Source organism: Castor canadensis, chromosome 2, assembly GCF_047511655.1.
Source record: "Castor canadensis chromosome 2, mCasCan1.hap1v2, whole genome shotgun sequence".
NCBI classification, from domain to species: domain Eukaryota; kingdom Metazoa; phylum Chordata; class Mammalia; order Rodentia; family Castoridae; genus Castor; species Castor canadensis.
In genome coordinates this window covers 105,360,682-105,382,648 of record NC_133387.1, presented here as the reverse complement: position 1 = coordinate 105,382,648, position 21,967 = coordinate 105,360,682, and the positions used below count along the sequence as shown (strand labels likewise).

The 21,967-nt window shown below is 48.8% G+C and overlaps 1 protein-coding gene across 4 annotated transcripts in view; it reads left to right on the top strand.

Moving 5' to 3' along the window:
* Ogdh (oxoglutarate dehydrogenase) overlaps positions 1-21,548 on the top strand; it is a 73,046-nt gene extending 51,498 nt beyond the window's left edge. For all 4 annotated transcript variants that reach the window (XM_020163981.2, XM_020163980.2, XM_074065433.1 and 1 more), the window contains 14 exons: positions 1,604-1,732; positions 13,023-13,202; positions 13,617-13,769; positions 14,335-14,437; positions 14,705-14,833; positions 15,129-15,279; positions 15,538-15,665; positions 15,765-15,943; positions 16,185-16,256; positions 17,185-17,313; positions 18,168-18,240; positions 19,743-19,906; positions 20,088-20,242; positions 20,377-21,548. In XM_020163981.2, coding sequence (XP_020019570.1) covers positions 1,604-1,732; positions 13,023-13,202; positions 13,617-13,769; positions 14,335-14,437; positions 14,705-14,833; positions 15,129-15,279; positions 15,538-15,665; positions 15,765-15,943; positions 16,185-16,256; positions 17,185-17,313; positions 18,168-18,240; positions 19,743-19,906; positions 20,088-20,242; positions 20,377-20,497 — 1,866 coding nt within the window. In that variant the 3' untranslated portion in view covers positions 20,498-21,548. The remainder of the gene's footprint in view (positions 1-1,603; positions 1,733-13,022; positions 13,203-13,616; positions 13,770-14,334; positions 14,438-14,704; positions 14,834-15,128; positions 15,280-15,537; positions 15,666-15,764; positions 15,944-16,184; positions 16,257-17,184; positions 17,314-18,167; positions 18,241-19,742; positions 19,907-20,087; positions 20,243-20,376) is intronic.
* Positions 21,549-21,967: the final 419 nt, after the last annotated feature.

Sequence of the window (21,967 nt, the reverse complement as noted above, 5' to 3'; positions counted from 1 at the left end):
AGATGGACTGTCAGCCACTTTTACTCTCAACAAAGCAATGATCTGGGCATGGTGGCAAAGCTGCACTCCCCCTGAGGGGTCCCCTGAGTCAACCAAATGCTGTGTCCCTATTGTCTGGTGAACATCCTCTACTTCCACCAAAAGGCAGGATGCTTGCTATTCTTTTTTTTTTTTTTTAAGATTCTAGTCTTTGTCCTTAGAAAGCAAATCATGGACTTTCTCTTCCTAGCAAGGAGAACTAGCACAGAGGTGAAGACCAGGATGTGTACTCAGCAGGCCCACAGACCATGAAAGGGCAAGGGCAGTGGCTTGCTGGGCATGGGCAATGGCTTGCTGGGCGTGGGCAGTGGCTTGCTGGGCACATTGCTGGCCAGAAGGCCATCTTCATGTTTCTGTAAAGGCATTTTTAAATGGGATCCATGTTTAAATCAGCAGGCTTTGTGTGAGGCAGGTGATCTTCCCCCGTGTGCCTGGGCTGCATCTGCTTAGTTCAAGGCCTTTGAGAAAAGACTTGAGGTCCCCTGAGATAAAGGTTCTGCCACTGAGTGGCCATCAGACTCAGCTCCTCTCTGGCTCTGTATCCTGGCCTGCCCCTGCCCAGTAACTTTCTCTGGAGAACCCTGACTAGTATATATGGTTTGAAAGGCACATGCTGTGTATCCAAGGAGGAGGCTCACTAGGAACTGAGCAAATACGTAAATGCCACCTGGCCACTGCAGGAGATGGGTGTAGAAGGAGACAGCTTAGAAAAGTGTTGCATTGCAATTTGGAGGTATTGGTATGAACTCAGTACTACTTTACATACACATACACCTAGAAACACCCTGGGCATGCGTGTGCATACACACCCATGGAGTTTCCAGATCTATGCTCATAGACCAAGCAATGATACATTCTAGCAGCAGTGAGCACACAGATGTTGGTCCTAAATCCCATCCTCTACTGGAGAAACCAAAACCAGGCAGGGACAGCAGAAGGGAGGCTGCAGTGCCATTGTACCAGAAAATGAGAGGCACTGGGGCACTACAGAGCCAGCAGGGACAACTGGAATGTCAGAGAAGCATGATGGGGACCACCAGCATATGTTAGTACAAGTGAACAAGCCAGGGAGAACGTCACCTGGTACATGCAGGGGTGATGGAACTCAGTGGGCTCCATCCATTAGCCCCCCAATTTGCTGGCTCAGATGGAGTGGAGGATGCTGCTGGGCTGGGCTGAACTGGAGTGCGGGAAGGGTTGTGGCTCCTCCCCATAAGATGCCACCAGTGCACACACTGCCAAGAAGATGGTGAGTTAAAGGACAGTGGCATGTGGCGACCTGCCTACTGCCCAAAGCCAGCCCACCCAGTGCAAGTGCCACTCCAGATTGGAGCTGTCCATGCTCATTGTCCTAAGGTGGGCAGGCGAGGCCGGTGTTGGTCTCCTGGATGGGAGGGTTTAGTGTTATGTGGGAGTACGTCCCCTTGGGCACTGAGGGATGACAGGTATTGGTTGATGGTAGGGTAGTGGGGTGAGTGGACCCAGTCAGGGACCAGAGAAGGCTGGGGTCTTTCAAAAATCACGTGTTGGTCAGGATGTGCTGGAGCTTAGGCTTCCTTTGCAGGTGATGTCCATCCTCCTGCACGGGGATGCTGCCTTTGCTGGCCAGGGTATCGTGTACGAGACCTTCCACCTCAGCGACCTGCCATCCTACACTACCCACGGCACTGTCCACGTGGTCGTCAACAACCAGGTAACTCCAGGGCATCTGACCAGCCCATCCTGAGTGTTCTCCTGGTCATTTAGAGTTCACTTTTATTATTATTTAAAATAAATAAATAAATAAAAACTTTAAAAGTTTGAACAACACAGAAATCTACTCTTTTTTTTTCTTTTACCCTTGGTGGTGATACTGGTATCTGAACTCAGGGCCTTGGCTTATTAGGCAAGCGTTCTACCACTTGAGCCACTCCTCCAGCTTTTTGCTTTTTAGGTTATTTTTCAGATAGGGTCTCGTGTTTTTGCCTAGGGTAACCTTGGACTTCAGTCCTCCTATCTTTGTCTCTCAGTACCTGAAATGACATGCGTGTACCACCAGTGCCTGGCTTATTAGTTGAGATGGGGTCTTGTTAACATTTTGCCCAGACTAGCCTCAAACTGTAATCCTGCCAATCTCTGCCTCCTGCAAGAGCTGGGATTACAGATGTAAGCCACCATGCTCAGCGGAGAAAATGACTTTTTTTGTTTTAAGTGGAGAGATTTTGAATTATTTAAGATGGCTTTATTGCTATAGAATTTTTCCTAGACCCACAGGCACACAGAGCTATTTTTCCCTTTGTTTAAGAAACTGAGGGCTAGCAGTAGAGCATCTGCCTAGCAAGTGCCAAGCCTAGTTCAGACCCTAGTACCTTCAAATAAAAAGAAAGAATGAATCCAGGGTCCCAAATGCACAGTTTTCTTCCCCATCCCCATCCCCACATAAGGCCTACGTGTTGGGCAAGTGATTCACCCCTGAGCCACAACCCCAGTCCTCTCCACAGCTTACTTTCTTCTTTACCACACTGTTTACTTGTGTCATTTCTTACTCTTTTTTTTTTTTTAATTTTTATTTTCGGTACTGGGGCTTGAACTCAGGGCCTTCACCAGCCCTTCTTTTTGTGACGGGTATTTTCGAGATAGGGTCTCAAGCACCAAGAAGGAAAAGCAGTTTTTTTCTTATTTTGACTATTTTTAAACTCATGGTCATTGGTATTAAACACACTCATAGTTCTGTGCAGCCGTCATAGCCGCTCATCTTGAGAATTTCACCTTGCCCTCAGAAACTCCATTAAACACAACTCCACTCCTTGTTCACTACCGAGCCCCCAGCAACCACCCTTCTGCCTTGAGTGTCTGATTTTTGGCTAGTCAAGGTACCTCAGCAAAGTGGAATCATATAGTATTTGTTTTTCTGGGGCTGTGGCCATTTTTATTTCAGTAACCATAGTGTTCTCATGTCCACCCATGCATGTATCAGAATTTCTTTTTTAAGAAAAATCAGATGTGATGGCACATGGCTCTAATCCTGACACTCTGGAGGTTAAGGCAAGAGGATTGTTAGTTCAAGGACAGCCTGGCCTACATAGTGAGACTGTCTCAAAAATTCCCTTTTTAAAGCTGAATAACATTCCATTGTGTGAATATATCACGTTTTTCTTATTCAGTCAACCATTCATCAGTGGACACGTAGGTTCCTTCCACATTTTAGCTCTCATGAATAGTGCTGCTCTGAACATGGTGTGCAAACATTTCTTCAGACCCTGCTCTCAGTTCTTACGCACCCAGCATGGAATCACTGCCTCATGACAGCTGCAGCACCCTTAGAGGAATGCTGCACTGTCCCATGAACGGAGCACAAAGACCAGTTTCCTGTATCCTCGTCATGGGAAGTTTTTGCGAGGTTGGTGTTCATAGTGGCCACCCTGATACACTTCAGGCGGTAAGCCCGTTGTGGTTTGGATTCACATCAGTGGCATTGGTCATCTTTGTACGTGCTGGTCATTTCTGTGTCTTCTTTGGCGATTCCTTGCACCTTTTTTTTTTTAATGGTGTCACTGGGGCTTGAACTCAGGGCCTCACACTTGCTAGGCAGGCGCTCTACCACTTGAGCCACTCCATCAGCCCTGTTTTGTATTGGGTTTTTTCAATATAGGATCTTATGCAATCCTCCCGATCTCTACCTCCTGAGTAGCTAGGATTGAAAGTGTTTGCTACTAGCACCTGGCCTTCCTTGCACATTTTTTAATCTGGTGAATTTTTTTTTTGTTTTTTGTTTTTTGTTTTTGTTTTTGTTTTTCAGTACTGGGGCTTGAACTCAGGGACTACACTTTGAGCCACTCCACCAGCCCTTTTTTGTATTAGATTTTTTCGAGATAGTCTCAAAGACTATGTGCCCAGGCTGGCTGTGAACCACGATCCTTCTGATATCTCTCTTCTAAGTAGCTAAGATTACAGGCATGAGTCCCCGATACCCAGCAGTTTTTATTTTTTTGTCACTGAATTGTAGAAATTTCTGTATATTCCAGATGTTAATCCTTTAATAATTTACAAGTACTTTTCCCATTCTGTGGGCTACCTTCTTTATCCATTGATAGTGCCTTCTATTGCACAACATTTGTAATTTTGTGAAGTGCAGTTGGTAAATTTTTCTTTTGTTGCCTGTGTCTTGGTGTATTCAGGAATTCAATTCCGTGTCCAGTGTTGTGACATATTTCTCTGTGTTTGTTCCTCCTTAAGAATGTTAGTCTTAGGGTGTATGTCCAGGTCTTTGGTCTTTGAGTTAATTTTTGTAGAGGATGTTAGGTAAGAGTCCAGATGCCATACTTTTTTTTTTTCTTTTGTATTTTACTTTTTAAACATTTATTTCTTTTTCTTTTTTTATTGTATTCATATGTGCATACAATGTTTGGGTCATTTCTCACCCCCTTCCCCTCGCTCCCTCCCTTACCCCCCACCTTACTCCCCACAACCCCTCGCTACCAGACAGAAACTATTTTGCCCTTGCCTCTAATTTTGTTGAAGAGAGAGTATAAGCAATAAGAGGAAGGACCAAGGGTTTTTGCTAGTTGAGATAAGGATAGCTATACAGGGAGTTTACTCTCATTGCTTTCCTGTACATGTGTGTTACCTTCTAAGTTAATTCTTCTTGAACTACCCTTTTCTCTAGTTCCTGGTCCCCTTCTCCTATTGGCCTCAGTTGCTTTAAAATATCTGCTTTAGTTTCTCTGCATTGAGGGCAACAAATGCTATGTAGTTTTTTGGGTGTTTTACCTTCCTTGTGTGTTCTCGATTTATCATGTGATTAAAGTCCAATCCCCTTGTTGTATTTGCCCTTGATCTAATGTCCGTATATGAGGGAGAACATACAATTTTTGGTCTTTTGGGGCAGGCTAACCTCACTCAGAATGATGTTCTCTAGTTCCATCCATTTACCTGCGAATGATAACATTTCATTCTTCTTCATGGCTGCATAAAAGTCCATTGTGTGTAAATACCACATTTTCTTAATCCATTCGTCAGTAGTGGGGCATCTTGGCTGTTTCCATAACTTGGCTATTGTGAATAGTGGTGCAATAAACATGGGTGTGCAGGGGTTGGGGATTTAGCTTAGTGGAAGAGCGCTTGCCTGGCAAGTGCAAGGCCCTGAGTTCAGTCCCCAGCACTGAAAAAAAAAAAAAGAAAAAAGAAGCAAAACAAAAAACAAAAAAAACCATGGGTGTTCAGGTGCCTCTGTAGTAACCTGTGTCACATTCTTTTGGGTATATCTCCAAGAGTGGTATTGCTGAATCATATGTTTAGATTTTAAGAAGCCTCCAAATTTTTTTCCAGAGTGGTTTTACTAGTTTACATTCCTACCAGCAGTGTAAGAGGGTTCCTTTTTCCCCACATCCTCACCAACACCTAGTGGTGTTGCTAATGATGGCTGTTCTAACAGGGGTGAGGTGGAATCTTAGTGTGGTTTTAATTTGCATTTCCTTCATTGCTAGGGATGATGAGCATTTTTTCACATGTTTTTGGCCATTTGAATTTCTTCTTTTGAGAAAGTTCTGTTTAGTTCAGTTGCCCATTTCTTTATTGGTTCATTAATTTTGGGAGAATTTAGTTTTTTGAGTTCCCTATATATTCTGGTTATCAGTCCTTTGTCTGATGTGTAGCTGGCAAATATTTTCTCCCACTCTGTGGGTGTTCTCTTCAGTTTAGAGACCATTTCTTTTGTTGAGCAGAAGCTTTTTAGTTTTATGAAGTCCCATTTATCTATGCTATCTCTTAGTTCCTGAACTGCTGGGGTTCCATTGAGAAAGTTCTTGCCTATACCTACTAATTCCAAGGTATTTCCTACTCTTTCCTATACCAACTTTAGAGTTTGGGGTCTGATATAAAGATCCTTGATCCATTTTGAGTTAATATTGGTATATGGTGATAAACATGGATCTAGTTTCAGTTTTTTGCAGACTGCTAACCAGTTTTCCCAGCAGTTTTTGTTGAAGAGGCTGTCTTTTCTCCATTGTATATTTTTAACACCTTTGTTAAAGATAAGTTGGTTATAGTTGTGTGGCTTCATGTCCAGGTCCTCTATTTTGTTCCACTCGTCTTTATGTTTGTCTTTGTGCCAGTACCATGCTGTTTTTATTGTTATTGCTTTGTAATATAGTTTGAAGTCAGGTATTGTGATACCTCCAGCGTTGTTCTTTTGACTGATTATTGCCTTGGCTATTCGTGGCCTCTTGTGTTTCCATATAAATTTAACAGTAGATTTTTCAGTCTCTTTGATGAATGTCATTTGGGATTTTAATGGGAATTGCATTAAACATGTAGATTACTTTTGGGCAGACTCCATTCTTTAGCATGTGGAATTTCACTTTTTGGGGGGAGGTTAGTGAGACTGGGTTTGAACTCAGGGCTTCACACTTGCAGAGCAGGCACTCTGCCACTTGAGCCAGTCCTAGGGTCTTTTTTTGCAACTTCTGATTATTTTGGAAATGGGGGATCTTGTGAACTATTTGCCTGGGCTGGCCTCAAACCATGATCCTCCCAATCTCAGCCTCACTAGTAGCTAGGATTACAGGTGTGAGCCACCGGCACTGGGCTGGATTTTTACTTTTCTATGTGTGGATTGAACTATTTTAAAGAGATGAATGATCAGGAACAGAGTAGGCAGATACTGAGATCCCAACAGGGAATATTAACAAGGAAAATGGTCTTCAATCTAGAAAAAGTACAAGAAAGGCAGTTCTGCCGGGTCATAAGCCCTGATAGAAGATTAAATGTGGATGAGAAGGAAGGGAGGGAGATTCTTTATTAGAGCCTCTGGGTGCATGCATGCCAGGAAACCTGAAGAGAGTGAATACTCAGTAAACACTCCCTAGGAGGAAATCACTCGTGAGCCCAGGCAAGAGGCTTTAAATACCTGTCTTCAGGAATAGAAAGCTCTAGCCCCACGAGTGCATGTCAGTCCCAGAAAAGGTCTTGTAGATTCTTAGATTCTTAGCCAAGGTCAGGGGTCAGCCCTGAGATACAGTGTAGCCCAGGCCTGGCCAAGTCCTCATTCTGTCTTAGGCACAAGGTGGACCAGTGTGGTGTGAGCACGGCACAGTCGTGTGGCTTCTGACCTAACTTCTGCTTGCCTGCTTGGCAAGCTTGTTTTATGGGTAGTGGCGGAGGCACAGATGGAAACACAGAGAAGGCTGATTGTGTGGATGGCCCAGAGTTAGAAGAAGAGCTGAGGCGCTCACACCAGGATTGGGGTTCAGAGCTCTTGGCATTCAGAATGCTGGGGTGCAAACAGGGTTAAAGTGGACTGTGGAGTTGGCTCAGTGGTGGGCATTTGCCTAACATGCACAAGGCCTTGGCTTCAAGTCCCAGTACCACCAAAAAGTACTAGATCAGACATATACTTTTTTTTTTTTTTAGTTATAATTATGTTCAGTAAAATTAAACCATCTAGATGCAAAAATCTCTAGGGTTTTGACAGATCACGCCTGTACCAGCACAATGCAAAATACAAGAGAATTTAAACTGGGCACAGGGAACATTCCTGTAGTTCCAGCCACTGGATTACATGGTATCTTTATGTTTAATGTTTTGTTTGTTTACATTCCCAGCACTATGTTTAACTGTTCTTTTGTTTTTTTGTGGTACTGAGGTTTTGAACTTGGCAGTGCTAGGCAGGTGCTCTACCACTTGGGCTACGCCCCCAACTCCCATGTTTTACCTTTTTAAGGAACTGCCAGACTTTTTCAAAGTGGCTGCACTGTTTTACATCCTGCAGGAAGTGTGGAGTTTGGCTTTTCACACTTGTCATTGGCTTGTTCTAGCCATCCCAGTAGGTGAGGGTGGTGGTATCTCTTCTCATTGTAGTTCCTATTTGCGCTTCTTTCTTTTCTTTTTCTTTTTGCAGAATTGGTATTTGAACTCAGGGCCTCATACTTGTTAGGTAGGTGCTCTACCATTTGAGCTACTCTACCCAGCGCTGTTTTGTTTTGGGTATTTTTGAGATACGGTCTCACATACTGTTTGCCCATGCCGGCCTCAAACTGCGATCCTCCTGATCTCTACCTAGAGAAGTAACTGGGATTATAGGCATGAGCCACCAGCACCCAGTGCATTTCTTGAATTGCTAATGTTTAGCATTTTTTTATGTGCTTGTTGGCAATTTGTTTATCTTCTTTAGGGAAATTTCTATTCAGCTTCTTGGCCAATTTTTGACTGAACTTTGTTTTATTGTCACGAGTGTGCTTTATTCTGGGTACCAACCCTTTGTCATCTGTCTGGTCCACAGCTGACATTCTATGGGGTGTTTTGGTGTCCTTCTGAAACATGATGGGTTTTATTTTACTTGCTCACGTGAGGTGCTGGGGGTTGAGCCTCAGCCTTGCACATGCTAAGCAAGCATGCTGCAGTTTATTTTATCAAGCCTCCGTCCTTGTGCTGCTGGTTAATCTCAGGCACCAGTGGCCCACCCCTGTAATCAGGAGGCTAGAGGCCAGCCCTTGACACCTTATCACAAAAATGCCCAACACACAAAAGGGCTGGTGGAGTGTCTCAAGTGGTAGAGCACCTGCCTAGCTAGCATGAGGCCTTAAGTTCAAACCCCAGTACCATAAAAAAAAAATAAACTTTGCTAACCCATGGTGACAGAGATTTGCTGTGTGTTTTCTGCTGAGAGTTTTGTGGGTTTGCCATTTTAAGTTAATTTTTGTGTCTGGTGCAAGGAAGGTGCCCAACTTGATTGTTTTATACATGGATACCAAGGTGCCTTCCAAGGGCAGTCGGTCTGTGTCTTAAACCTCTTGCTTAGGGGTTTCCCTGCCTCTCGTTGCCACAGTGAAGACCAAGCCCTTCCCGTGAACCCCTGTGACAAACCACATCCAGAGCTCAGCAGTGTGTTTTGTCTCCATTCCAGGCGGGTCATTTCTGATCTTTCTTCCTCCTGGTCTTTTCTCTTTCCCTCCATTCTGCTATAGAGCACCTCCAGACAGTCTTACTTTCAGACTTCAGTTCTAACATTTCCATTTGGTTCTTTTTTTTTTTTTTTTTTGAGACAGGTTCTCACTGTGTAGCCCAGACTGGTTTCAAATTCACCATCCTTTTGTGCTCAACCTCCCAAGTGCTGGGATTACAGGTGTGTACCACCATGCCCAACTTGGTTCATTTTTATGTCTTGTTTCTTTACCAAGAGACTATGTACTTTCACATTTGCTTCAGTCATGTCCATGCTTCTTATGGGAGAATTTTCATGATGGCTGCTCTAATGCCTTTGTCATGCAGTCCTAACATCTGTGTCATCTCAGTGTTGGCATCAGGTGATCAGTCCTCTCATTCAACTGGGATTTTCCTGGCTGTTGGCCTAACAAGTGACTTTCAAACGAACCAGGGACATTTGGGGACTAGAGACTCAGAATCTTATCCTTTGATAAAGCCTCCTGGATGTCTGCCCTGAGGGAATGAGGTTGCCACTTGTCACCATAGGCTGGGGATGGGAGTCCAGGTTCCCCACTTTGACTCTTTGGTACCCAGGGCTGAACAGAGTGCCTCATCCCTGCTCCCGCATGGCCTCACTCCTACTGGCAGTCACACAAACCCTCACTCTTCTCAGCCTCCTCTCACCCCTCCTCATCCAGCAAAGGGCCTGGGGGCCTAGTGACAGCATCTGTCTGACCCCAAGTGACATCGCCTTTAGGTTGTAGAATTTATGCACATAACATTTGTTATAGTTCCTCACTGAGTCCATGGAATCAGTAAGGTATTATTTCTCTCACAGTCTTCTCTCTCTAGTTTCTTAGATCATTGATTTGAGATCCTCTTTTGCAATACAAGCATTTAATAGCACTTAAAGAGTCACACCTCACAAATGCAATGCAGGGTCTTGGCCAGGTGTGTTGGTGGCACATACATGACCACTGTATCATGGGACCACACAGTGTCCTGACTCCCTGAGAAGGAATGACTGAAGCTGGGCATGGGTCGCCTAATCCCTGGGACACATGCGAATTGTTTCCAAATACAAATGAGTACTGTAGCATGGGATGTAATGAGCAGGGTCAGCGCCAGCAGTGGCAGTTACTTAGAGCAGATTCCACCTGACTGAGAGGAAGGGCCACCAATAGTCAGACCTATACAGCAGGAGAGCCAGCTCCCCTCCTCAGAAGTATTAGGAAGGTGGAGGATGTTCACCAGAATGAGAGGGTGAACCATTTGGCTGTAGGGTCCATCCCTTCAAGGTCCTGAACCACCTAGTCCACTCAGCAGATTTTCCTATTCACACACTCCCCAAAGAATACTAAGAGGTGGTGTTAGTTACACCAGCAGGGGAAGATACTGAACAAGTTGAGAGTATGCTTCTGTCATCCATGTGGGAGTTGTATTCACCCACCATAGAGATGCTTGTGTTTACAGGGCACACCAGCACCAGCTTATGTGTGCACACGCACCCATGTGTTCTGGAAGACCAGAGGCTCCTTATGATAGTAGATTTGGGGAGGGCCTGTCACTGCTGCATCACAACCCCTCAGAGCCATTTCCTTCCTGTGAGGCTCGTGACAGGAAGATGCTGTGAGCACTAACTCCTGCTGCCATCTTTCTTACCAAAATGATGAGGCCCAAAGGATAGCACTGGCCTCAGCACCAGCTGGGGTTGTTCAGGCTCTCTTGCATGTTGGACCCTTCACATTTCCCGATGCTCTCATCAGTGTGAAGATGGAGAGTATTTAAAAGCAGTCTGACATGAATATAGAATTCTTAGACCTCTCTAAAGTGCACAGCTTTGCTAACATTATGGGTTTTTTTCCATTCCATTTCTGGGGCCTTGTGCACGCTAGGCAGGCACTGCACGTACCCCTGCCGCACACTCATACTTTTATCTTTTTCTGATTTAACTCATTGCTCTTGAGGTGATATGAAGGCAGCAGGATCCATAGCAGAAAGGAAGTGCAGCTTTGTGAGGCTCTTGTTTCCCTTAATTCCATGCCTAGAAATTTCCCTAGAACTCTCCTGCAAGGAAGCCCACAATAGTCTTGTGTAAGACTGTTAGTAAACACCATAGTGTACTACCACAAAATTAGGAAACAGCTGTATGTCCAAAAATAGAAGAGTCATTGCATAAAATTTGGCACAACCACAAGATGGGCCATTGTACAGCCATTAAAATGCTTTACGCCCTGGGGCGATAGTCACAATGTTATCAGTGGGAGGTGCAGGCTGGTCACTCGCTGCCAATGGGAGTGGAAAAAGAGAGCCACTGTGGAGAGCAGCTTGATGGTCTTCAGGAAAACTGTCCTTCCTGGGTGTGTCCTGCCCATAAACTCTTGTTTTCAAGAGAAAACCTAGATGAGAAAATGCATAGCTGCATTGCTTCTGGTAACTGCAAATTAGAAACAACCTGCTGTCCTCCATGGGAGAGCTACTCTGCTTATCAACACACTGCAGTGGATGCTGTTAACATCAGGCCTTACCAGAGTAGGAGGGCTACAGTCAACAACTAGGACGATGTTGGAACATAAGCAAGTTGCAAGAGATGTATATAGTATACGTATATGACACATGTAAGGAGCACAAAGCACATGTCTATATGGGTTTAAAACACGGGGTGGGGCATGGCTCATTGATAGAGGACTTGCCTAGCCTGCCCAAGGGCCTGGCTTCAGTTCCAGTACTGGTATTTCTGAAATACTTTTCTGAAGTGTCAAAACCAAGGGAGAGAGAGGAGCCCTGCACATGAACCCGAGTGGAGGGACATGACAGCTGGACACACTGTGGTGCTGGACTGAGGGAAGGAAGACGGTAATGTGACATTCTTAGGATAGCGATGGAACATGTGTGTGGACCACGGAGCAGACAGTAGTGGTGTATGGTGCAGGTGTAGACTGTGGATTAGATCATGGTGTTACATAAGTGGTTTGAGGCTGAGCTGCAGTCTGGCTAGCTAAGGGAGTGTCCTTGTCCTGGGAAATAGGGACAGTCCATAGCTGGCTGGGTATGATGGAGAGCATGAGTAATGAAGCAAAGGACAAAGTATTAAACCTGGCATATCGTAAGTAAAGACTGTGGCTGTTCTTTGGAGTATCTTTGCAATTTTTCATGAGGAAATCTTATCAAAGTTCAAAGGTACCAACAAGCCTGAGAAGACACTATATGAAATATACTCAGTGAAGTGTCCTTTGATTTCAGCGGGGAGGAAGACCTGTGGCTCAGGCTTCAGCATATGTGTAGTAAGACAATATGACGAAAGTACTAAAATGTGTTCCTATTCCATGATGGGTTCATGGGTGAGCCAAATGTTATTAACAACTTTATGTTTGAAGTAGTTCATAAAAATAAAATTTAAAATGTAGATCATTCAATTATTAATATATAAAAATAAATTGTAGTATATAAGTGGTAGAGAGAATATTACAAAGCCTTTACTTTTTTTTTTTTTAACTCAGGGCCTCACATTTACTTGCTAGACATTTACTTTTAAAGAAAAAATGATTGGGCTGGAGGCATGGCACAAGTGATAGTAGTAGCACGCCTGCTTTGCAAGCATGAAGCCCTGAGTTCAAACTCCAATTCCACCCCAAAAAAAGAAAAATGTTCATCATGTTAAATGAATAAAGTACAACATTACAGAATTAAGATCTCACACCTTGAATCCATATGCATACATATTTACCTAGGCATGCATACAAGAAAAATGATCTGGCAAGCCAGGCTCACGCCTGTAATCTTAACTAATTGGGAGACAGAGATCAGGAGTTTTGCAGTTCGAAGTCAGCCCAGGCAAATAGTTCTATAGTTTAAGAGATCCTGTTGAGAAAAACCTATCACAATAAAACGAGGGGAGGGGGAGCTGGTGGAGTGGCTCAAGGTATAGGCCCTGAGTTCAAGCCCCGGTACTGGGAGAAAAAAAAAAAAACAGCAGCTTAAATGACCGTTTGGGGGCCTGTCCCACGCTGCCCACCATCCTCTGAGCCCTGGCCACCCATGCATGCTAGCTGCCCTCTTGCCAGGCCATGTGTTTCTTGCAGATTGGCTTCACTACAGACCCTCGGATGGCTCGCTCCTCCCCGTACCCCACTGATGTGGCCCGCGTGGTGAATGCCCCCATTTTCCATGTGAATGCAGATGACCCTGAGGCCGTCATGTATGTGTGCAAGGTGGCAGCTGAGTGGAGAAGCACCTTCCACAAGGATGTGGTTGTTGACCTGGTAAGTGGTACCAGGATGAGCATGTCCAGGCAGGTTTTCTGTCCTGCCTCTCTCTCACTGGGCACCGACTCACCTCGGGTCCGTCTAGTGCCATGCCTTATGTTGAATCCTTCCAGCTGCAGTGTGTTCAGGCCCAGACTCACTCCCCTGGCAGGAGCTGGATGGGTGAGGAGGGCCTTTCATGGGCCCGTTTGGTCCTGTCTTTAGTAAATAAAGAGCTCATACTCCCAAATTACTTGCATTTTATCTGATTACGTCAGACCAACTCCAGTGTGTGAAGGAAAGAGGACTAGATCTTTAATTTTAGAGGCAAAGCTGACATCACATGGAAGAGCGAGGGCACAAGCCCCAGAGGCATTCATTCCCGAGGACCAGACATGGTCTCTCACATCCTCTGTTGCCACTCTTGACCAGGTATGTTACCGGCGCAATGGCCACAATGAGATGGACGAGCCCATGTTCACGCAGCCTCTCATGTACAAGCAGATCCGCAAGCAGAAGCCTGTGCTGCAGAAGTATGCTGAACTGCTGGTGTCACAGGGAGTGGTCAACCAGCCCGAATATGAGGTGTGTCCTGCTGGTCCTCACAGAGGGGTGTGGCTAGAGAAGGCCACCATACGCCAGCACTCTTGGCAGGCTCCACCACGTGAAAGTGTGGGGTGTTTATAATTGTGGCATCTCAGGCCAGGTTCAGGGCACTGAGTGGCTTGATAAAGGAAGTGAGCCTTAGAGAGTGTTCTGAGAAAGAGGCAGTGGCAGGCACAGGAAGTGAGTAGACAGACAGTCCAGCTTGGGAAAGGGCCCATGTGATACGCACCTGAAGCCCTGGCTGGGTGGTGTTAGTTAGGCCCATGGACATGCTGTGAGAAACTGTTGTGCACTGAGACAGAGCCAGGGCCTGGCCTGCGCAGCGGCTGGAGGTGCAGCTCTGAGCCCAGCCCCTCGGGGGCACACAGGAATGTGAGAACTGGAGCCGCTCCTGTGTAACAGTGTAGGGAAGAACCATCGGGAAGAGGAAGGACAGAATGTTGGGGGCTTCTCGGGGTCATAGAAGGGCTGCATGTGTTGTGGAAGAGCAGGCTGGCGGGGGTGCAGGGCTGTGCTCATGCAACTGTGTGTGCCTGACCCTCAGGAGGAGATCTCCAAGTATGATAAGATCTGTGAGGAGGCGTTCACCAGGTCCAAAGATGAGAAGATCCTGCACATCAAGCACTGGCTGGACTCCCCCTGGCCTGGTGAGCAAGGAAGCACCACCTGAGATAGACAGACTGCCTGTGAACCTCACAGCACCCACAAAAAAGCTCCCACTCCCTTCTGTGCGCACAGTGCACTCTTTCAGCAAAGCCCTGCAGCCGGTCCCCAAGTACTCACTGGGGAGCTTGGTCCAGGTCCCCAAAGCCACATTAGCCTTGGCAAGGTTCCTGGAAAGGCAGAGTAGTTCTTCTGCTCTCCTGTCCCTTCCAAAGCAGGTAGCGTGCCTCAGCCTGTCCTTGTCCTCCTAGGCTTCTTCACCCTGGATGGTCAGCCCAGGAGCATGTCCTGCCCCTCCACTGGCCTGGACGAGGACATTTTGAGCCACATTGGGAACGTGGCCAGCTCTGTGCCTGTGGAGAACTTCACCATCCATGGAGGTAACCCACCCTGCACCTTCCGGCAGAAACAGGCCCAGGCCAGCACCTCTTGAAGACAGTGACCCCACTGCCATCCTTTGCCCCCAGAAAGGTCCTGTGCTTACTGATTAGCCGAGACAAGACTAAGAGGTGCCACTTCCCAGGAAGTCAGCAAACCCTGTTGCTGTGGTGTCACTGGGGCACAGCAAGGACGTAGCCAAGGAGCCTAGGCCTATAGTGCTACGAGATCATTAGGGCATGGGAAGGTGGTGGCCAAGGAGCGTGGGCCTGAATGCTGAGTGCAGTTTCTTGGCAGGGCTGAGCCGGATCCTGAAGACACGGAAGGAGCTGGTGACGAACCGTACTGTGGACTGGGCACTGGCAGAGTACATGGCATTTGGGTCGCTCCTGAAGGAGGGCATCCATGTCCGGCTGAGTGGCCAGGATGTGGAGCGTGGCACCTTCAGGTAACATTTGGAGGGTTTTCACCCTTCAGAGTCAGATGGGCAGAGGGGTGTGGTGGTTATTTTCCAAAGGAAAATTCTGAGTCCCTGATATGAACTATGTCTCCCCCGTGTCCTGGTGTGTTGAGCACTGGGCAGGGCTCTGCCTGCAGCATCTGCAGGAAGCCTGATTGCCAGGTCGGTCTGTTGGTACAGTGAGACCCTCAGTAGGTGGTTGACAGGTCTGTGCTCCTGCACATTAATCCTGCTGTTCTGCCTCAGCCACCGCCACCATGTGCTCCATGACCAGAATGTGGACAAGAGAACCTGCATCCCCATGAACCACCTCTGGCCCAATCAGGCCCCCTACACCGTGTGCAACAGCTCACTGTCTGAATATGGCGTCCTGGGTGAGTGCCTACCCCACCCATCCCTGAGCTGTCCACAGTACACCTGGCCTGCGGGCTGATGTCCTGGATGTGCCTTTCTTCCTCCTTTGTGTCTTGCAGGCTTTGAGCTGGGCTTTGCCATGGCAAGCCCTAATGCCCTGGTCCTCTGGGAGGCCCAGTTTGGTGACTTCAACAACATGGCCCAGTGCATCATTGACCAGTTCATCTGCCCAGGACAGGCCAAGTGGGTGCGCCAGAACGGCATCGTGCTGCTGCTCCCTCATGGCATGGAGGGCATGGTGAGCCCTACCCCTCCCCACTGGACACAGGGCTTCCCACCCCAGCCCTGAGGGCCCTCTGAGATGGGAATGTCACTTTAGAGGGCAAGACCGGCCCTTCAGGTTGCAGTCTTCCTGCATCCTGAGCTTTGCTGGTGGGGAGGGAGAAGTTGAGTGAAAAGAACCAGAAGTAAGCAAGTTAGTGAGGAAGAGAGCCAGCCAGGGCGGCAGGTGGCAGTGTGTGATGTGTGTCTGTTTCCAGGGCCCAGAACATTCCTCTGCCCGCCCAGAGCGGTTCCTGCAGATGTGCAACGATGACCCAGACGTCCTGCCGGTGAGCAGAGCTATGCTGGGGTGCCGGTGGTGCCCTGGGGAGGGTGGTCCATCCAGATGTCCCAAAGGGCCAGACCTCTGCCCAGGAGTGTGAGTGGTAGAACAGTGTAGCCCCATGTCCACTGATCTCCCTGAAATGAAGGACTTCCTTAGGGCACAGCTTCCTGCTGTTGCTGTCATGGGGCACCTCAGCCTGAGCTTCTAGGTGACACTTCCACTGCTTGGGTTCAGTCACAGGCTGTAGAGGAAAAGAGGTGCTTGGGGAAATGTTAAAAGAGCTCAAAGAGTCAGGCATCCATGGCTCACTCCAGGAATCCCAGCTACTTAGGAGCCTAAGATTGGGAGGATCTTGGTTCCAGGTCAAAATGTTCAGGAGACCTCATCTCAACCAATAGCTATGTGGTAGCATTCCTATCAACCCAGCTACTTAGGAGCCTGAAATTGGGAGGATCATAGTTCCAGGCCAGCCTGGGCAAAAAATGTTTCAAGACCAGAAAAAACCCAGGTGCAGTGGTGCGTGCCTGTCATCCCAGATATAGCAGGAAGCCTAAAATAGAATTGCAGGCCAAGCCAGCCTGAGCAAAAAGCAAAAACCTAGAGTGCCTCCCTAGCAAGCACAAGGTCCTGAGTTCAGTCCCCACAACTGTAGGAAAAAAAAAAAAAACCTCTGAGGAAACTATTGGGAGTCAGTATCTTAAGATGAGAATTGGCTTCAGGCAATTCTGTGTCTCCAAAAGCAGCATCAGCTCCCTGCAAGGCAGTTGCTTCAGACACTGGGACTCACATGAAAGACGCTGTTCTGAGTGTGCTACAAGTCAGGCACCTGAGGGTAGAGCTGTGAGGCTTCCCGTGGCCCCTGTACCCCAGCCCCCAAGGCAGGTTACTCAGTGCTGCCACCTGACCTCTGGCCATTTCCTTCTGTGCCGCAGGACCTCATGGAAGCCAACTTCGACATCAGTCAGCTGTATGACTGCAACTGGGTTGTTGTCAACTGCTCCACCCCTGGCAACTTCTTCCATGTGCTGCGACGACAAATCCTGCTGCCTTTCCGGAAGCCGGTCAGTGATGGTTTCCAGGTCTGGCCTCAAGAGTGACCCAGGGCTCCAGCCCTGCTATGTCAGCACAGGGAAGGGCTCCCTGTTGCTCTGAAGGGGCGAATATGGGCAGGACATGGTATCATAGAACTGTGCCCCACCACCACCACCTCCCCCGCCCCCCGCCACTGCTAAGCCAGGGACCTACACAGTTCTCTCCCCTCTAAACTGGGTCCTTGTGTGCTGCTGAGCACCATGTGCAGAAAGGTCAGCAGCAGGCAAGCCCCCAGCCCAGTGGGGGAGGACAGGGATGTGAAAAGGTGGTTGTGGGAGGTGTGCTGAGCACTGGAAGAGAGGTGAACCCTGACGGGAACCAAGGGGCCCCAGGAAGCAGCTCCTGAGCTGGACATTGAGGGTGAGTAGGAGTTGGGTGGGAGCGAGTGGGGAAAAAAGATCCAGGAGCGTGGGATGTAGGAGATAGAGAGCTGCTCTGCTGTCCTGGGATGCTACAGGTGGGCATATAGTGCTGAGGCTTGCATGTCTCTGTCCCCAGCAGTCTATAGATCCACAGTGCAGGACAGCTCTGGCACTGGGCTTGTCACAGCCTCAGATGGGCTGAGGACTACCTCAGAGCTGCTCAGGGACCTCCAAGGAGCGGCTCAGGGCTCTTTGGGGAATTCAGGGGCTCAGAGCAGGCTAGGACAGCCCCGGAGAGAGTGGATACCCACCAGGAGGAGGTTCACCTTTTCCTCCTCTGCCTCTCCTAGTGAGGCTTCCATCAGGAGCTCAGAGGCAGGTCATCCATCTGTGTCCTTGTTTTGACTTTCCCTCTCGCATCTTAAAGACTCAGGCCATCATGAGCATATTCTGTCTTTCAGTTAATCGTCTTCACTCCCAAATCCCTCCTGCGCCACCCCGAGGCCAGAACCAACTTTGACGAGATGCTTCCAGGTAGGTGTGGCAGATGGGCATCTGCTAGGAGCATGGTAGTATGGGGCTGCTCTGCTACCCTGCAAGGCTGTGGGTCTCCTTGTGGCTCTTTCTGCCTCATGATCAGGACTGCAGTAGACACCTCAGTGAGGCTCACATTGCAGGGTGGCTTGCTGTCTGGCCACCCCCAAGCTGTGTGTGGCAGCTACTCCCAGGCTCAGAGGCACAGGACCCAGAGCAAGTCCTTTGGGACTGAGGAAAAGACACTGGAAGGTAGGGCCTGTAAGAACCATGCCAACTGTGCTGGTATGAAGTAGGCTGTGGCTGGTTCCCGTGTGGACAGTGGCAAGCAGGTGCTCACACACAGGGCCTTGACTTGCCAGAAGACCTTCTACCACTTGAGCCGTGCCCCAGCCCTTTTTTTTTTTTTTTGGCTTTAGTTATTTTTCAGGTAGAGTCTTGTGTTTTTGCCTGGGGCTGGGGCTGGCCTTGATCACCATCCTCTACAGCCTCTACATAGCTGGAACCCCCAGGGACACACCACCACACCCAGCTTATTGATTGAGACATGATCTCTGTAACTTTTTGCCTGGGCTGGTGCCTCCAGCCTCAATCCTCCCTGTGTCTGCCTCCCAAGTAGCTGGGGTTGCAGATGTAAGTGTGCAGTTCATTGTCATCAAGTACCTGTGCAGTGTGGTGAGCTATCTCTACCATCTGGCAAAACCAAATGTCTGTATTCTCCCCACCCTGGCAACTGGCATTCTATTTTCTGTCTTAGGTGGCATCACACAGTAGGGTTGAGGATCCCTTATTTAAGAGGCTGAAGACCAGAATTTTGGATTTCAAGATTTTCAGACTGTGGAACATTTGCATATACATAATATGGATGTCTTGTGTGGAATCCAAGTCCACCCAGCATGCATAGGTTTCCCGTATGACCTTGTATACATGGCCTCACATGTGAACTTTCCACTTGGGGGTGTCATGTCACCACTCAAGTTGTTAGATTTTGGAGTATTTCCAGATTTTGAATTTAAAAAGTCTCGATGCTCAACTTGTCTTTTTTGTGACTGGCTTATTTTACTTAGCATATGTCCTCTAGGTTCATCTATGTGTCATAATTTACTGTCCTTTTTGGTGAGGCTGGGGTCTGAATTCACGGCCTCATGCTTGCTAGGCAGGCACTCTACCACTTGAGCCACTACACCAGCCCTTTTTTGTGAAGGGTTTTTTCAACATACGGTCTCGTGAACTATTTGCCTGGGCTGGCCTTGAACCTCGATCCTCTTGATCTCCATTTCCCAAGTAGCCTGGATTACAAGCATGATCCACCAACAGCAGGCTCTTGATCTGAGCAAATCCACAGGAATCAGAGGCTGGCCAGCGGAGGTCTCTCTGCCTCTCTGAACCACGTGCTCTGGGCAGCACATGGCGCAGCCTGTCTCATGGACCCTCTGCTCACACAACAGCAGGGGGTCAGGCCCTGGGAAGAGAACCAGCCTGGCCTGGAAATTCTCTTGTAGGAACCCACTTTCAGCGGGTGATCCCTGAAGCCGGCCCTGCAGCTCACAGCCCAGACAAGGTCAAGAGGGTCCTCTTCTGCACGGGCAAGGTGTACTATGACCTCACCCGAGAGCGCAAAACAAGGGGCATGGAGGAGCAGGTGGCCATTACAAGGATTGAGCAGGTGAGCGTAGGCAGTACAGAAGCGGGGTGCCAGCATCATCCTGTGGGGTTTTGGACTCTGGTGCCTTAGAACATCATTTACTGGGATGAGCCTGACCTTTCCCTCCTGGAATAGCCTCCCCTTGCTCAACCCCACCCACCCTTGAATGTCCCTCTCTTGACCTGACCCCACTCTTTCCCAGCTGTCACCATTCCCCTTCGACCTCCTGCTGAAGGAGGCGCAGAAGTACCCTAACGCTGAGCTGGCCTGGTGCCAGGAAGAGCACAAGAACCAAGGCTACTATGACTACGTGAAGCCGAGACTTCGGACCACCATTGACCGTGCCAAGCCCATCTGGTGAGGCCCTGTCCCTTCCAGGAAAGCCTGCAGTACCTTCTCCAAGTCTCGGAGCCCATTCTCCACCCTCTGCCCTCACTGTCTTCCCCCCCACCACACACCACACACACACACTCTCTCTCTCTTTCTTTCAGGTATGCTGGCCGGGACCCAGCAGCTGCTCCAGCCACTGGCAACAAGAAAACCCACCTGACGGAACTGCAGCGCTTCCTGGACACAGCCTTTGACCTGGACGCCTTCAAGAAATTCTCTTAGACGCTCCTGGGGCTTCTTGGGCCACGGCCCCCCTATTCCATGACGCCCCTTGCTTCTCAACTAAAGAATAGTGCCTCAGCGTTGCCCACACCTCTGACCCTCGCTTTGCCGCACACTGCCCCCTGCTCATAGGAATTAGACTGTGTCCCCTCGAGTGCTTGGCTGCCCCTCTAGGCAGACACTGCCCGGCATGTGCTGACTCTGTCAGGCTGAGCAGCTTTGTGGAGGCCCTGGAGAGCAGGACGAGGAGTGGGAGACCTGCAGGATGTCTGGGAGAGGGCAGCTGTGGTCATGCCCCTCCCCCTTGTCATATCCTAGAGCAGGAACAGAACCTCATGTGGCTTGCTGGGTGCTGGACAACTTGTCACCCAGCAAGGCACAGATCTGCCACTCGGGGTAGCTTTGTCCTGACGGAGCTGAGCCTCAGAAGCTACAGAGGAATTATAGCTGGCAGAGGTTTCCAGAGTGGACCTCAGCTGGGGTGAGCAGAGAGGACACTGCAAGGCAGTGGGGAGGCCTCAGTCTGTGAGGCATAGTGAAGACAGGCCCAGCTGTGCAGTGACCCTTCACTGCTGCCCTTCGAAGGTCTTGGGCTACATGTGGGTACCATGCCCCACCCACCCTGCCTGGGACCAGCCAGCCCCTGGAGCCCATAGGCTCTGTGTGGGGCCCAGCAGTCCCCTTGGGTCCCACAGCCAGGGCACTGGTTGCCCCCCTGGTCCTGTAACTCCCCACCTCCTCCTTCAGGTCCCCTGTTGTCCCCCCACCATCCTGTGTCCCCAACCTCCTCCTTGGGTCCCCTGGCCGCTTTGTTTCTGCCGTATCCCTGGAACGCAAAGGAGACTTTTGATGCATCCTTTCTTTACTGTGCCAAAGGAGGTCAGAAGCTGGAAGCAGGAGCAGGTGGAGGCAGGGTGGCCCAGGGGGTCAACTGGCCCTTGTCCCTCACTTTGACCTTCACGGGGTCAGATCTATTTATTTTGGTTAAAAAAAAAAGAACAAAAACAACTTTGCATTGCATTGGCTTGGCCCATAAACTAAGTTATCCATGGCCTTTGTGCTGTCATTGTGATACTCCGCCTCTCCCCAGAAAACAGGTGTGGCCAGGCCCCCCCCTGCTGGTCTGGGAAGCAGCCCCCTCCTTAATGGACAGGGAAATGCCAGCTGTCCATTTTCCTACCATGTGATACAAGCCACAGCCCTCTCCACCCCCTCACAGGCAGCAGAAGGCATTGTAAGCAGCCAGTGCTACCCAGGCCTGTATGTCTCTGTCTCCCGTCCCTGAAACTCTCTGCCTAAAGTAAAGGGCTCCACACTGGGCATCCCTGTTTGATCCCACGTGCCTCGTGGGTCAGCTTAACAAGATAGTTCTTAGCCCAGCCAGCACATACAACCTATAGATGAGACCCCTCACCAGCATAGGCCTTCTGTTTCCCTGGCTAGGAGACCATTGTGTAGCCCATACTGAGC